Source organism: Nipponia nippon, unplaced genomic scaffold (assembly GCF_047370975.1).
Source record: "Nipponia nippon isolate SJK-2023a ecotype South Korea unplaced genomic scaffold, ASM4737097v1 scaffold_2, whole genome shotgun sequence".
Classification (NCBI taxonomy): domain Eukaryota; kingdom Metazoa; phylum Chordata; class Aves; order Pelecaniformes; family Threskiornithidae; genus Nipponia; species Nipponia nippon.
The window spans coordinates 63,067,799-63,081,445 of NW_028262336.1; the positions used below are offsets into that span (position 1 = coordinate 63,067,799).

The window sequence follows — 13,647 nt, forward strand, 5'->3', positions numbered from 1 at the left end:
GAACAGAAGTCTGATGATAGTTTTTTACAGAATGTTTTATGACATCCGAGTAAATTAATTTTGTTTTGTAAAAATGCATTTTGATTCATAGCTTTGAAAGAGGGGTGCCTCAAGAAAAGAAGCAGGTCAGCAAACTGCAAAAAAAGCATTCAAGAGTGTGAGGCTATGGAGGCTATCATACGGGGTATTGAAGTTGTACAGGAAAAAAAGAGAAAAGGGACAAATGTCTCTTAATACTAATTCTCTCTTGCTTAACCTCAGAAATGACAAGCAATTTGAATATGATGCATTGGAATGACTAGCTGGAAGTCAGTGAAAAGATTCACTTGGGCATATCTCTTACCTGATGAGAGGGGGTTTGGTTTTGTTTTGCCTTTAGTAGCAACATTTTGAAAAAACAGCATATGATAGAAAAGACTGTGATATTCAAAAGACAAATTCCTCTTTCACACGAACAGAAAACAGTACCAGTGGTGTTATGCACTGACTTTTCTAGGAGCTATGCAATCGAGTAGATGTTAGTGAGGGACAGGCGCAAGGGCAGAGCAATGACAAGAGAGAAGATGGTCCAGATATAACTCAGATTTGCAGTCTTGGACTGTATGGATCATGCTGTTAAATGCTGATTACGCCAAGGAGGAGGTTATATTTTTATGCTAAGTGTTTCATAGTAAAGCTGTGAGCAGTTGCTCCTTTAAGTACTTTTGTACTGGAAAGCAGTATCTAAAAGCCTTGTGATTTCTCAGTTGCTGTCCTGAAAAGTCAGGGAAGAAATGTGCTGTGCTACAACAGGAGTAAGCCAGTTAGACACTTTCTGCTGGCGGAGGGACTGTTGTTGCTGAGGTCAGGGATCCCTCTAATGAACGCAGGTGGGATGAAGTACAGAACATGCATGTCCCACTACACGCGTAGCTCTGTTACTGTGTGTCCACCATGTTCCGTGAAAACTGGGTGAAAAGGAGGAAACTTCAATTTAAGGACCTCTTCCATTCTTTTTGTTAGGCACTCGAAAGGCATCATAAGTATTTAATTTCATGTGTCTTGAATTGTATAGTGTCTTGAGTCTCTCAAGTTATTCAGAATGAATTATCAAACCATTTTTAATATTAGAAGCAGTTCCTTGGAAAAAAAAAAAAAAAAAAGAAACCAACATTTAAAGGCGCTGGCGATAAGAGACCTACCACTGATGGGGTTTGTGCATCCAGCACACTTTTTGGCGTAGAGGTTGCAGAAGCAGCTCAGGCAATATGCAAACTCATCCCTGGAGGTAAAGCGTTGTCCAGACAACTGCTTCTTGCATCCAGTACAAACGAAGCACTCCTTATGCCATGGCTGCTCCCGGTAAGTAACGCCTCCTGTAGTGATAGCCTGTTTTATGGAAAGTAAGACAGAAAGTGTTTTCTTGAGGGTGGCAAGTTTGTGTCTTGATTTGGTAGAGAGGAAGGGTGATGAGGTTTTTGTGGGTGGGAGGAGGGAAAGAAGGCTTAACAGCAGCAAAGTCATCCTTTTAGCTAGAGTTGACCTTGAGAAAAGCATGCAAGTGATTCATTATAATTTCCTAATTTATACAAAGAAGCCCCATACTAAAAGTTCTTTATTCTCCATATATTGTATAATCTCACTCTCAGTTGTTGTCTTTGTTTGTAAACTAGTCTTTGTGTGTTGTTTTCGTATGCATGGGCTAGGATTTGTCTCACCTCTGTTCCTTCACCTGTCCCGTTCTTCATGGTGAAGGAGCTACCGTATGTGTTTCAACTTCCCTGTTACTTTCCTTGGCAAAGACGGTTTTATTTCAGATTTTAGTGGAAGTCTTTGCTTTCTGCTTCTCCTGACTTTGTCTGGGGTTTTTCTCTTATAACAAGTTGTTGTCTACAAAAACAGCTCCCCTGATGTTAGACAAACTGAACTTGTTTTGATCCTTTGAGTATTCCTAAGAAGGCTGTAAAATTGGACAGTTTAATTTTTCTTCTTTTTTTCCCTAAAGGGAGATTCCCTGGGAACCAGGCTTGTATGTGATCATGCTCTCTAATATGTGTATTCATCCGTGTCTTTGCCTCTTTCCCAAGTGTTTTTGAGCCTGTTCTCAAATGTGGTTAAAATTGGACACTAGACAGAGTTTTTAAGATACAGAACTCCTAGAAGCTTCAGAAAATTGATGGATGGATAGGAGGTAGTAAAGGTAATTAGGTATACTTTAGGTCAAAGGCTGAAAGAAAAATTTAGCCTTTACCTACTTTGTTTTGCCTGTGCAGCAGCAGCAAAGATGCAGTCGGTTCTGGCCAGCGAGTACGTCTGACCAGACTGCAGCTTTGCTTGCCTGGACGGGCAAACGAGCAGGTAGCACACAGGGAAGAAAGTCTGGGTAGCGCGGGCACAGGTGGTGGCTGGAAATACGCAGAGGGTAAAGGGAGACAGAGGAAAGAGTGGCAGCGGGAAAGGGAATTTACTGTGGATATAGCCATGGTTTTGATTGTCTTTGCCTATGCATATATCCATAGGGAACTGGGATTTGTTAGTTCCAGAAGTGATGAGATGATTCTTTTCAGGAAAGAATTCTAAAATTCTTATCAGTGTCTGTGTATGGAATTTAGGAAATTCACAAATGAAAGGTCCTTGGCCTAGAAAGTCGTACTCCTGAGCATATCGAGTTTACTAGTGTTTATTTCAGGAACAGCATTTGCTCTGTGTAAAGCTTATCTCTCTGTCTTGAACTTCATTAGAATATTAAAAATTATCAGTGTTAGCTCATCTTCAGTCCAGTTGAAATGTTTAGGTATATGATATATAATGGCTTGTATTGGAATGAGGTTATTCCACTGCAGAGTTTTTATGTTGTTTTGGTTTGTTTTTTTAAAACGTGTTCTCTGTATGCTTTCAATACAATGGGATCTTTAACCCTGAGTAAGAGAATTCTCGTCATAGTAAATGCTGTGCCTGGTGCAGGATGGGAACTGAAATTATATCTCTTAAAATCAGTTGATTCTGAATCTTTTAACACGCATAGAAAAATAAGATATTCTACCTACTTGGAGGTAAAATGGGATGAACTTCAGTCCCTTAGGTTTTAGGTAAGTGAAATAAGAGCACTACCTTCTTGCACTGGACGCACTGCATGGCAAACTGCTTTTCATAGCAGGGTACGCAAAAGTTTTGATTGTCCTTGGGGATGAAGCTCTTTGTCCCAATAGGCTGTTGGCAGCGGTAGCAGATAAAGCAGGTCTCGTGCCAGCTGTTGCCCTTGTATTCCATCTTCCGAGTACCTGTAATGAGACCAGAGCATCAGCTGAACTTCTTCTGGCTGAGATGGATGCAATTTGTAGCTCTTGTTTGCCTGACAGCTAGCTGGCTGTCAGTCGATAAGCAGTGGAGCTATGAGCTAGGGGCTATTTCGTGTTCCTACCAGCTTTGCATGGTACGGGGTACCATTTTAAGTTTTTGGAGAGTGAGTGGTTCTTCTCTTCCTATAAAGAAGAGAAACATTTACTGCTAATAATGAAGGCTTAGGACACCTTTTTGTGGTATTATTAGAGTTAATAATGAATTCTAATGCACAGGAAGATTCCGGGGAATTGGCGAGACACCAATAAGGCCTGGTGTTTGTGCTGAGTGAAGGTAAGGCCATTCCTCATTAAAGTTTGACTTTGTTCATTCCAAGTCCCTTTTGTTTCTTTTTCAGACAGCTGCAAGATACCTGGTTAATTCCTGGCAAGCTTCTTGCCTCCCTTTCCCAATAAAGTATAGTCACTGTCTGAGGCAAAGGATTATTTCATATCTGCTCTGGGGCCTTGTTCCTGTCCTCATTGAGGTCCACTATAAATTTGCAATGGTTTCCAGGTCTGCAACACCTATCCTAAATGTTTTTCTGTCTCTTAAAACCTTCACTAAGAAAGAAGCTTTCTCTCTGTCCTCGCTTGTATTTAAACCATAGTTGGAATGTGAAAGGAAGAAAAATCTTTAAACAATCCCTTACTGAAAAGCAGAACAGTGGTATGGTAGTTAGGAGCTAAATGTACTTGTCTAGAATGAAGTTTTAGGGTACAGATACTGTACGTGGCAGACTGAGTCCACTGTATGACAGGTGGACCCTGAGCCCTTCCAGGAAATTGAAGATGCCCTATTATAGGGACAAATTTCTTTGCACGCTATATAATTTCCTACGTACCAGTGAGTCAGAATATTTGACACTGGCCAGAAGGGAAAACAAACAAATGATGCTCCTACAGTTCTGCATTACTCTTGAAGCCTGTAGCAACAAACGTGTTGTCAAGTGCTTGGAAGACTAACAAGCTGGTCGTGGTGGCTAATGATGAAGAACTACACTAACTCCTTTGATGCCAACTCTCCCCACCCCCGTTACTGCAGGGTGAAGTTTTACCATTTTTCCCTTCTCAAGCATTAATTCCTCTTTGTTTACTAGTTGCGTATTTTTCTTCTTTTACTTTTTTGGTCTCATTAAATTCTGCCCAGAGGCATACTGCAGGATTTTTTTTTTTTTTAAGAATTGACTTGCAGGAGTGTAGTAAGTGAACTGTTAATTATCTTTCTGCCTGATGCTTACATGCTTGAATATTTCTGATCCATTTTATTAATGGACACCGTTTAAGAATTATGCCCTCTCTGTGCTGGTAACTTTCTATATCATACCAAGGAGCAAATAAATCAGCCCTTGAAGGAATGATGTTCTGGAAAAAGGAGATGTGGATAATTTTCTCTTAATGGTCTAGAATTTTATTTTCGCATTTCTAGCTGTTCTCTCTTTGGGATTGTGTTGTCACTGAAACTCAAGGCAGGGGGAGCCTTGTTTGTTAGCTGCTAAACTGAAGTCAGTGGGAGTTTAGTTTGCAGAAGGACTGAAAAGATCAAGCTTGTAATTACTTTAGTATTTAATGGGCATGTCATGATAATGCTTTATTAAATCTAAATTGTACATTTAGTGGAGCAAAGCAAAGGGCAAGTGTAGCATTAACAGTCTCCATAAAGGGTATCCAACCACTTGCTGGTTCTTTCAAAATGAATTATGCTTCAGACGGTGATCATAGTGCTCTGGTGTAGCTCCCGTACTAACACGGAATGCTGTGTAAGTAGAAAATACATGCTGGGTGTGCTGCTCTCCAAATGTGGTGACACCACGGCTATCTTGAGTAAGATAGATGCAAAGCTTCATAAAAATGGATTTCTTCTGTTTCAGATTATAAGAGAAGAAAGGGTTCTCTGAGTTGCTGTATCCAGCCTTCATTACTACTTATCAATCTATAGCTGGCATAATAGGCAAAAAGAGATCCGTTCGGTAAATAAGCACACTCATCATGGGGGTGAATCTGATGAACAATCTTAAAAATATATACATATATGTAGTTCCAACTTTAAAACTAGCACTGGCTATTCCCAAAGATGTCAGTTGTTAGTGCTGTATTGGTAAAAACAGATGCACATGGAATAATAGAAGGAGATGCCTAAACTCAATCATGAATGGATAGGGCCATCTGCTTTTAAATATCATTATTGTTTCTATTTATATGTCCTATTTCATCATCAAGCCATCATTTTTACACCTTAGGTGCACAATGTTGTGGTTTTCAGCTTTTGTCTAAGATGACCCATGTCAGAACCAGCCAAGGAAAAATTTTACTGGAAAAAGTAACTAGTAATTGTTATGGAGCATGTACATGCATTCTTCAAATTGCCTTTTAATATTTTATTTCTGGACCAATATTCCTTCCACTTTAAGCCCTCAAATCATCACAGAATGCTATAGTATTGACATGAGCAGATGAGGTTTTAGCAATCTATTACTACAACCTCATGTTTCATGTTGAAAAAGAAAATAGCTCTTTCCTGTTTCTTCATATCTTTGTGCTCAAGAAAGACATTAGAGGCACTTTGACAAATTTTTCATTTTTATGGTAGAAGCTAAATTTAGAGTAATTACATAAAAAGCTAAATCATGAATTAAGTAAGCTGTTAAATTTGCAAGGTGCTTCTGATCTTCAAGCAGTGGAAGCCAATCAAGACAGAGTACAAAGTTGGGACTGGACAGAAAGATCAACTTTAGTTGTCCAGCCATCAAAAGCCTTTTAATGAATACTGCTGTAGAAAATTATAAATCCCATTAATAAAAACACCAAATGAAATAAATACTAATTTTCAAGAGTAATCTGCTTCATGTGAATAACAGTTCTATCATGATCCATTATGAAAATAACATGTTCTGGTCATGGAAATGACTTACAGTGCACCATCAACTGTATTTTACAAAGTTCACCATGACTTAGCAGAGATAGTCAAAGAAAAATATTTATCACAAATGTTGCTGAGTTTGGGCTTGATATTTAGCCTAATCTTTTCTTAATCCAAAAAGTGAGCATCCTAACCTGGCATAATAGTCTTCTTGCACTCTTTACATTTGGAAGAGTATTCATTGGAGTAGCAATCAGTACAAAGTAGGTGCTCCTCCTTTGCAGCAAAAGGTTTGTCCACCAGTGAATTCTTGCACTGGAAGCAGTGGAAGCAGGTTTCATGCCAGTGGCGGTCCTTGTAAGACAGATCCTGTAGAAATCCAAAACCACAGAGTAAGCAGAATGAATAGTTTGCGCAACGGGAAGCTCAGAGAATGCAAACACATCCAAATCTGAACCACAGCCAGGAGCTGAGGTTAATTCACACAGCTCAAGAAAACAAAATGTTCTGATGAAGGTGAATTTATTTTCCTATGATAACCAAGAACAGCTCATGACAACTATTGACCCTTTTCCAGTTCAAGGTAACCTTCATTTTTTGTATGTGGCAGAGGAACAACGAGTTTCATTCAGGTATTTCCTTTGAGAATAAAGCCCCATTTTTGAGTCAGATTAAAACTTGTTAACCTTATAGGTATAATAGACTTCCCCTATTTGTCTTAGCTGTTGCTGATTTCTAGGTCATTTCATAGCTGTTCATTGCTGGACAGAAATCCTTTTCCCAATTACTTTCCGGTATTTATTCAGTTCAACAGATTTACACTAAGGGTGGAATTGATCTGACCTCTGTTCCTTTTTTTTTCCACTGCAACTAATTTTTACCGACTCTTGTGTTTTGGTTTACCTACGTTTCAAATGTGGATCAGACTGGAAGACGAGAGATCACATTGTACCTGCAGCCAGTGATCCAGAACACTCTGGCCAAGGGATTAGCATGGGCACCTAAGTATTTAAAATACTTTCCGCAGTGGTACTTCTATTATTTTAAAAAAACATTCCTTCTAAAACTTGTGACCTAAAGGGATGGATTGTGCCTTTTAAAATTTAAATTAAGGTGGCCTAATCATGTAACACTTGAACAGTGTCTTTGCACTTCAAACAAAATGGAGCTTAGATCATTACAAGAAAGGGTGTCTACCCCAAAATATATAGGCCTCAGTTTGAGGTGGGAGTGTGAGGGGCTAGTATTGTCATGAATGAGGAGCATAAAAATGTGGCAGAAATAACTTCTCAGGTTCTAGCTCAAGATCCACTATGTATTAATTACAAGCACTGAATTTATCTGGTTAACTGAAGGAAAAGAATGAGTTGTAGAATATCAGTTTTTTTAATTGTGGAAATGGAGGCATCATGAAGTGTTCAAACATCATCTGGCCTCAGCTGCTCTGTGTCAGTCAGTCCAGTCACAGGTAACTCCAAATGTGCAATCTTAGCCCAGAGCAAACAAAAGATACTGCGGATTTAGGCTAACCTAAAATAACCACACGTTATGTCTGCAGGAGCCTTGTCCTCATAAATAGCTAACAGGAAACACTGAAAGAGTTTTGCCTAGCTCAGCTGATGTGTGGTAGCTTGTTAAACTATAATAACTTCAATCAGAATTTGACCATGCAATAAAGACTTTTTGTTTGGACATCTGCACTACTCACCTGAATTTCTTAAATCACTGTGAGTAACAATTGGTGCCCAATGTGTCTTTCGTCTCAGAGGCTGCACTCCACGATAGACTATCTAAGCCTTCTACTTTACAGCTTTTGGACAGTTGTTTATTTAGCTTGTCTGTTCATTTCAGCTAACTCCTTTCAAAACAACCCGAATTTCTGACTGTAAAATTTTAATCTTTTCTAATAGCAAAATGAAAAAAACCCTTCTTTGGAAGTTATTTAATTTTTTTTCTCTTTAAATGAAATTGAATAGCCTAGATCTGATCTCAGAAGGGGAATAATATTTTCAACAGAAAAATACAACGTACAGCCAACAGAGTTTTCCAAAATGTGAACTTTGCCTGCTAGAGAATAGAATGACAACAGATCTGTTTTTCTTTCTCTGGTCTCTTTCCCACTTGATGCCTTTCTTCTCTTTTTGCAATATTCTGCAAGCTATTTTTTATCTCTAAAATTCATATGCTGTTATCTGCTTTTGTTTTGCCTTGTTTTATCAATAAAATTATACCCTGGAGAAGGTGTGTGCATTTTAGAAGAGGAGTAATGAAGACAAGGATTAGGTGTCAGTGATGAAAGGTTTGATCCTTGAGTCAGTTATGGCAGCCTGTATGGACACTAGCTGGTAGGTGAAAGTAGCAGATATTTCATCATGGCAAAGCCATGAAGTGCAACTACAACCCAAAGTACCCAAGATACAGACTGACTTGAAAAACCCTTAGCTACCTGGATGATTATAACAGATATTGACATCAAATGCAGAGGGAGCCCAAGATGTCTGGCTTTGACATGCCTGCAGCAGAATAGTAGACCAATGAAATGGATATTGCTTTCTCTCTCTGAATCTGTCACATCCAAAGCAAGGAAGTTCAAGGTACTGATGAAACTGTTTCTGCATCATGATTGTTCTTAGGTCAGTGTAATAAAGTCACCAGAAGTCAGGTTTGGTCTATGTTAGTGTGTTGTGTATGTAACCGGAGCCTTTGGCTTGTACAGAAGCTGTGGCTGTATTGATCTGGAACAGATTCTACACTGGAGAAGTTGCATGTGCAAAACTGACTTCAAGCTTGTCTGACTGTTAGGCTGGTCCTCAGTTAAGCTGAAAGAACATTAGGTTTACTCTAGGCATGTGAGCTCTAGGTTACACTAGCTGATTGTAACCCAAATAAATCTGTTCCAGCAGAAGGTACAAGTGATATACAACTGATTCGTGTTTATTGCATGGGTTTCCAGGAAGAACTAATGACGAAAATTACTATTGTGGACTCAGAACAGGAGTGTATCCTTAAAATATTGATGAGCATGACTTCTCAGCCGCTTTATGCAGCCTGAGGGCAATGAGTCCCTGGTGCTACATATTTTAACTGTAGTTTTAAATGCAGATTCCTGTTGCCTAAAGGAAATCTGGAGAATGACTCTTTTTCGATCGATCCATGCATCTATCTATGAAAACTGACAGCCACGTGCTCTTGTTAGATAAAGCACACATAAACACGGATAAGAGACTGAAGAATTACCATAGATGATTGAAATTTGAGAAGTGGAACAGTGCTTACACATATAGAGGTGCATGCACACAGATGCTCATGGACATGGTCTGTCCTGTACAAGTGTTTTGCAGCTGAAGTGCAGAGAGCACCAGACCAGTTCCAGATGTGCTACTAGTGAAAAGAGAAGGCGAAGAGGGCAATGCCTGTCTCTGCAGAGCTGCAATAAATCCTGCAGCAGAATTTGCAGGGAGAAATACTGAACACTTCATTCAGTTACATTTCTTCTGAACATGGAAAATAATCCTTCCCTTACCTAGTTTCATTTGAAGATAAAAAGTAGCTAGATTAGCAAAACCTGAAACTACTCAAATTTGAATGGGTGCTTTGTTCAGCCTGATCTGAGAGTCAGCCTCAGCTGAAAATTTCAGCTTGGCATTCCCTGGGACAACCAAATGAATGGTGGATGTTTCTCAAATGGATACCAGAGAGTGGGGCAGGTGGAGGTCCTTTGAACATGCTCAGATGACTGACTGTAAGAATATGGTGCAAGCAAAACTTAATGCAGATCCTATTTCTATCCAAAACTTCAGAGTCATCCCCAAACCCAAACAGGTGTGAAACTTATGGTTTTGAAAAGCCTTTAAGTGCTTTTTAAACAATTTTCTTTTCACTTATTTTCATGATGTCATCCCCAAAGAAAACTTTGTCAAGATAACTGTTTTCAACATTGGCAAAATCACATTTTACAGCTCCTCCATAGTTCTCTATAGTTTTGATCCAACATGGTTTATTGGGCCTCTAGGATGGGACTGCCAGTGACTCCTTTTGCTTTTGAACTAGAAGAGCTCCAAGACTAGAGTTACCAGATAAGTGGGTTAAGCATGGACTCCTCATGCCCTGCAACTGCATTGCCTTCTACTCTGGCTTTCTAAGTCTGAGTAAACTTAAGCCATTATGTATTACCTTTTCTCCTCAACTGGCTTTCAACAGGGACCCAACAGAAGAGGAAGATTAGAGAGATTGTTACCAGAAGAGTAACTGTATACGTTTGTCCATGAATGAAGACTACATCAGACGTTTTTGCTGGCCGCAATGCTCTTTTCAGAAGGTTAAGCAGGGGAAATGGAGTATGACAACAAAATGCTGTACAGATTTTAGCCATGTACACCCTGTAGCAAAACAAGTATGTTAGACCGGTACTTCCCTATCAAAAGCATGTTTAGAAATGGTAAAAATAAGTGATATTGTGCTGAACCCAGCACCTTAGGTATATGAGAAGAGATGAAGGTATATGCCTCTTACCATTCCACTTCACAACAACTAGTCTGATGTTCAGTAATGCACTGAAAAAGTGTTGCAACTCATGAGAAGGTTTAAACATTAAAAATTTGAAGAACAAATATTTTCTCCACTGACCCACATTACTGGAGGCTTTATTTTTTTATTTAGTTTGAGTGTAAGACCGACCCTTTTGATTAATTTTTGGCCTGCGTGCCAACACAGTAGCTTTATCTCACAATCCACTTTTAATTTCATTCTTACATTTTGCAGAGAGTTTTCACCCCCTCCTGCCTGCCAAGGCCGACTTGTAGACTGCATTAAACACTAGATTACTGTAGGTATTTCCTGTATTTGTGATGGTTTCTGTGCCACAGGGCCTGCAAGGAAACTATTAAAAAAGCCAAAATCAACTGAAAGTCACATTTCAGCAGTTAAGCAACTGAGAACATAATGGATGGATTTCCAGAAAGAAGCGTGAAACTGTAGGTGTGGTGAGTGTTCACCAGGGACGTAGGCGATGAAATGCCAATTCTTTTTAGAAAGAGTAAATTTCTATTAGAACCTGTTGGCATATGGATAATGTGTAATAGCTGCGAGAGAAATGGCATCGTGTTTTTCTACTGCCTGCCAGTGCCTCCTGCCACTCAGTATGTGATGCTTTTAATCTGTCTGTGAAAGTTTCACAAACATCAGCTAGAATTGTTTACAGCTAACGAAATGGCCTACGTCCAAAGGTGTCGTTCAGACACATGTTGTCATTCAGGTGTTTTTTTAATGCAAAAAAGCATTTAAAATAAAGAACAAATTAGTTATTATTCAGTTACATTCACAGTTACCCATAAATTACCATAGGAAGACTGAAAGATAGTGAAGCAAATTCTCTCCTGATTTGAATTCAAAGAAAGCTTGTCTTCAGGATAGTTGTCTAACGGGCTCTCTGTGCCATAGCTAAAAATCAAGGTGAAAATCTGGCATCAGTTTGGCCCTCTCAGAGCCCAGTGCTGTCAAAGTTGGAGTATTACCAGTGTCTGAGCAGGCTTAAGCTCAGCTCAGGTGAGATGATGCTATGCAGCAGTGCTGATACACTGCAGTAGGGTCAGAGGCGGAGAGCTGGCTGTCCTCTTGTTGACAACTGTTTTACTTTGGTGTACTTTGATTGGTTGTTTTTGTACAGTATGCAATGTGTAAAAAGATATTTATAAAAAAGACATACATATGTCTTGTGTATGTATGTATGTGTATATTTCTTATGTGTTTATATACCTATGTATATATATGGTTTAATGAGGAGCAGAAGCATGATTTTTTGTGGCTTTGTGTTGCATGGCTGAATTATGCTGAGTCCTACAGTGCACAAGCTTTGACTGAAACTTATCTTGTGGCTGAGGCACTTATAAGGGCTCTCTAAAATGTATTCTCTAGCATCTATTACTGTCATTGAAAAACTACTCTAGTTTTCCTCTCAGTGGGAACATTAACAGGATCTCTTTTTCTACCCAACCATGTGTTTTTTTCAGAAAACTTGTAGGAATTTAAGTTTGCAACTTTTATCCATCTGGCAGAATTTGGTTAAAATTGGTCAACGGGTTCAAAGCTGCAGCATAAAGCATGGACAGGCACAAACAACAGTCACAGAAACAAAAAAGGACACATTTGTTTCTGGTACACTTTATAGCTCTTTAAGAAATCTTTATTTACTATCTTATAGTTGTGTTTTCCACATATAGTTCTGGTTCTTTACATATATAAAATATTCTTATACTGCAGACAATTAGGGGCTTTTTTTTCTATCTGCTATTGGAGTGTGTCTTGCTTAAAAGTACAGAAGAGCAGTATATCGGATAACACCCACACTCCCTAAATCCATAAATCTGGGTTGAAAAGTTCAGCCTGATTAATTCCTGAATACTTTGTCCGAGATTTGTTGAAGCTGGTCCAAGTTTTTAAATTCTTGAATATCAACACATGGAAATATCTTCTCAGGGGATTAGAAAGAGACCTTAAAACAAAAGCACATTCTGGAATGGGGCAGAAATATTTTGCTTTTTCAGGTCAGGCCAGCTGTATCTCTTCTCTAATCTGAATATTTATGAGCTGTAGGAAAGCTGGCAGTTTTCTACCCTCTTACAGATTATTGCCAGTTCTCTGTCATGATGGTGAAACATTCTCACCTTTTTAAGGCTTCTGAAAGGGGCTTTCCTACTGATTTGCCAATAGGGTGGGATAGATCAGTTCGGAAGATATGAGACATTTATTTTTCCTAATCTGAGTAAGCACATATTTTTATATCTCTGAACTAGTGACAGAGTGGTAGTATGAGTAATAGGGACTAACTGGTCTTCTAGAGGTATGGATCAGCAATGTAGGAAATCAAACGTCAGACCTCCTCATACCGGTTAAGGAGCCCATGGCTATGCAATGCAAATTGCTGTTCTAGTACAAACTCTTGTCAGTGAAACTCTTGGCCAACTTTGAACAGGGCAATGTTGTGCAAGGAGGATGTATATTCGATGAAGTCTGTCTGTAGCAGTCCAACAGACGCTTCACTGGATGGCTCAAATATCATCTCTCTTCATTCAGTCAGAGTAAAACTGACATGAACTCCAGTTTTTTTGGTTAATTTAAAAGAAATGCAGGTGGTCACACCTTATTTGTACCAGGTAGGTGTTTCCATGCGGTGCAGCAGTGCATAGCTCAAGCAAGCAAGGCCTCTGCTTTGTCCTTTCCAACCTTTAGTTAGCCTCCACTATCATCATTCTGTATTTAAAAGGCTAATTATTCTGTGTTCCCACTGACTTATTACTTGGGTCAGCATTAGCCAGATTTTTGTGGTCCATGAATTGGCAGCTTTTCTTGAGTATGTCTTGTCTCTTGATGACAACTGAATTGTGGTCACTGCAAAGCCAGCAGTGGCTTAGCTCCCTCTGACCCAAAGGTAGGCAAAATCAGCTTCTGCCACCTTTCCAGATCCCAGCTGAC

The 13,647-nt window shown here is 39.2% G+C and overlaps 1 protein-coding gene across 6 annotated transcripts in view; it reads right to left on the minus strand.

The window, feature by feature from the left end:
- FHL2 (four and a half LIM domains 2) overlaps positions 1–13,647 on the minus strand; it is a 43,553-nt gene that overhangs the window by 1,203 nt on the left and 28,703 nt on the right. For all 6 annotated transcript variants that reach the window (XM_009472600.2, XM_087759044.1, XM_087759045.1 and 3 more), the window contains exons 3-5: positions 6,372–6,546; positions 3,091–3,260; positions 1,182–1,368 (exon numbers count right to left, since the gene is read on the minus strand). In XM_009472600.2, the coding sequence (XP_009470875.2) occupies positions 1,182–1,368; positions 3,091–3,260; positions 6,372–6,546 (532 nt within the window). The remainder of the gene's footprint in view (positions 1–1,181; positions 1,369–3,090; positions 3,261–6,371; positions 6,547–13,647) is intronic.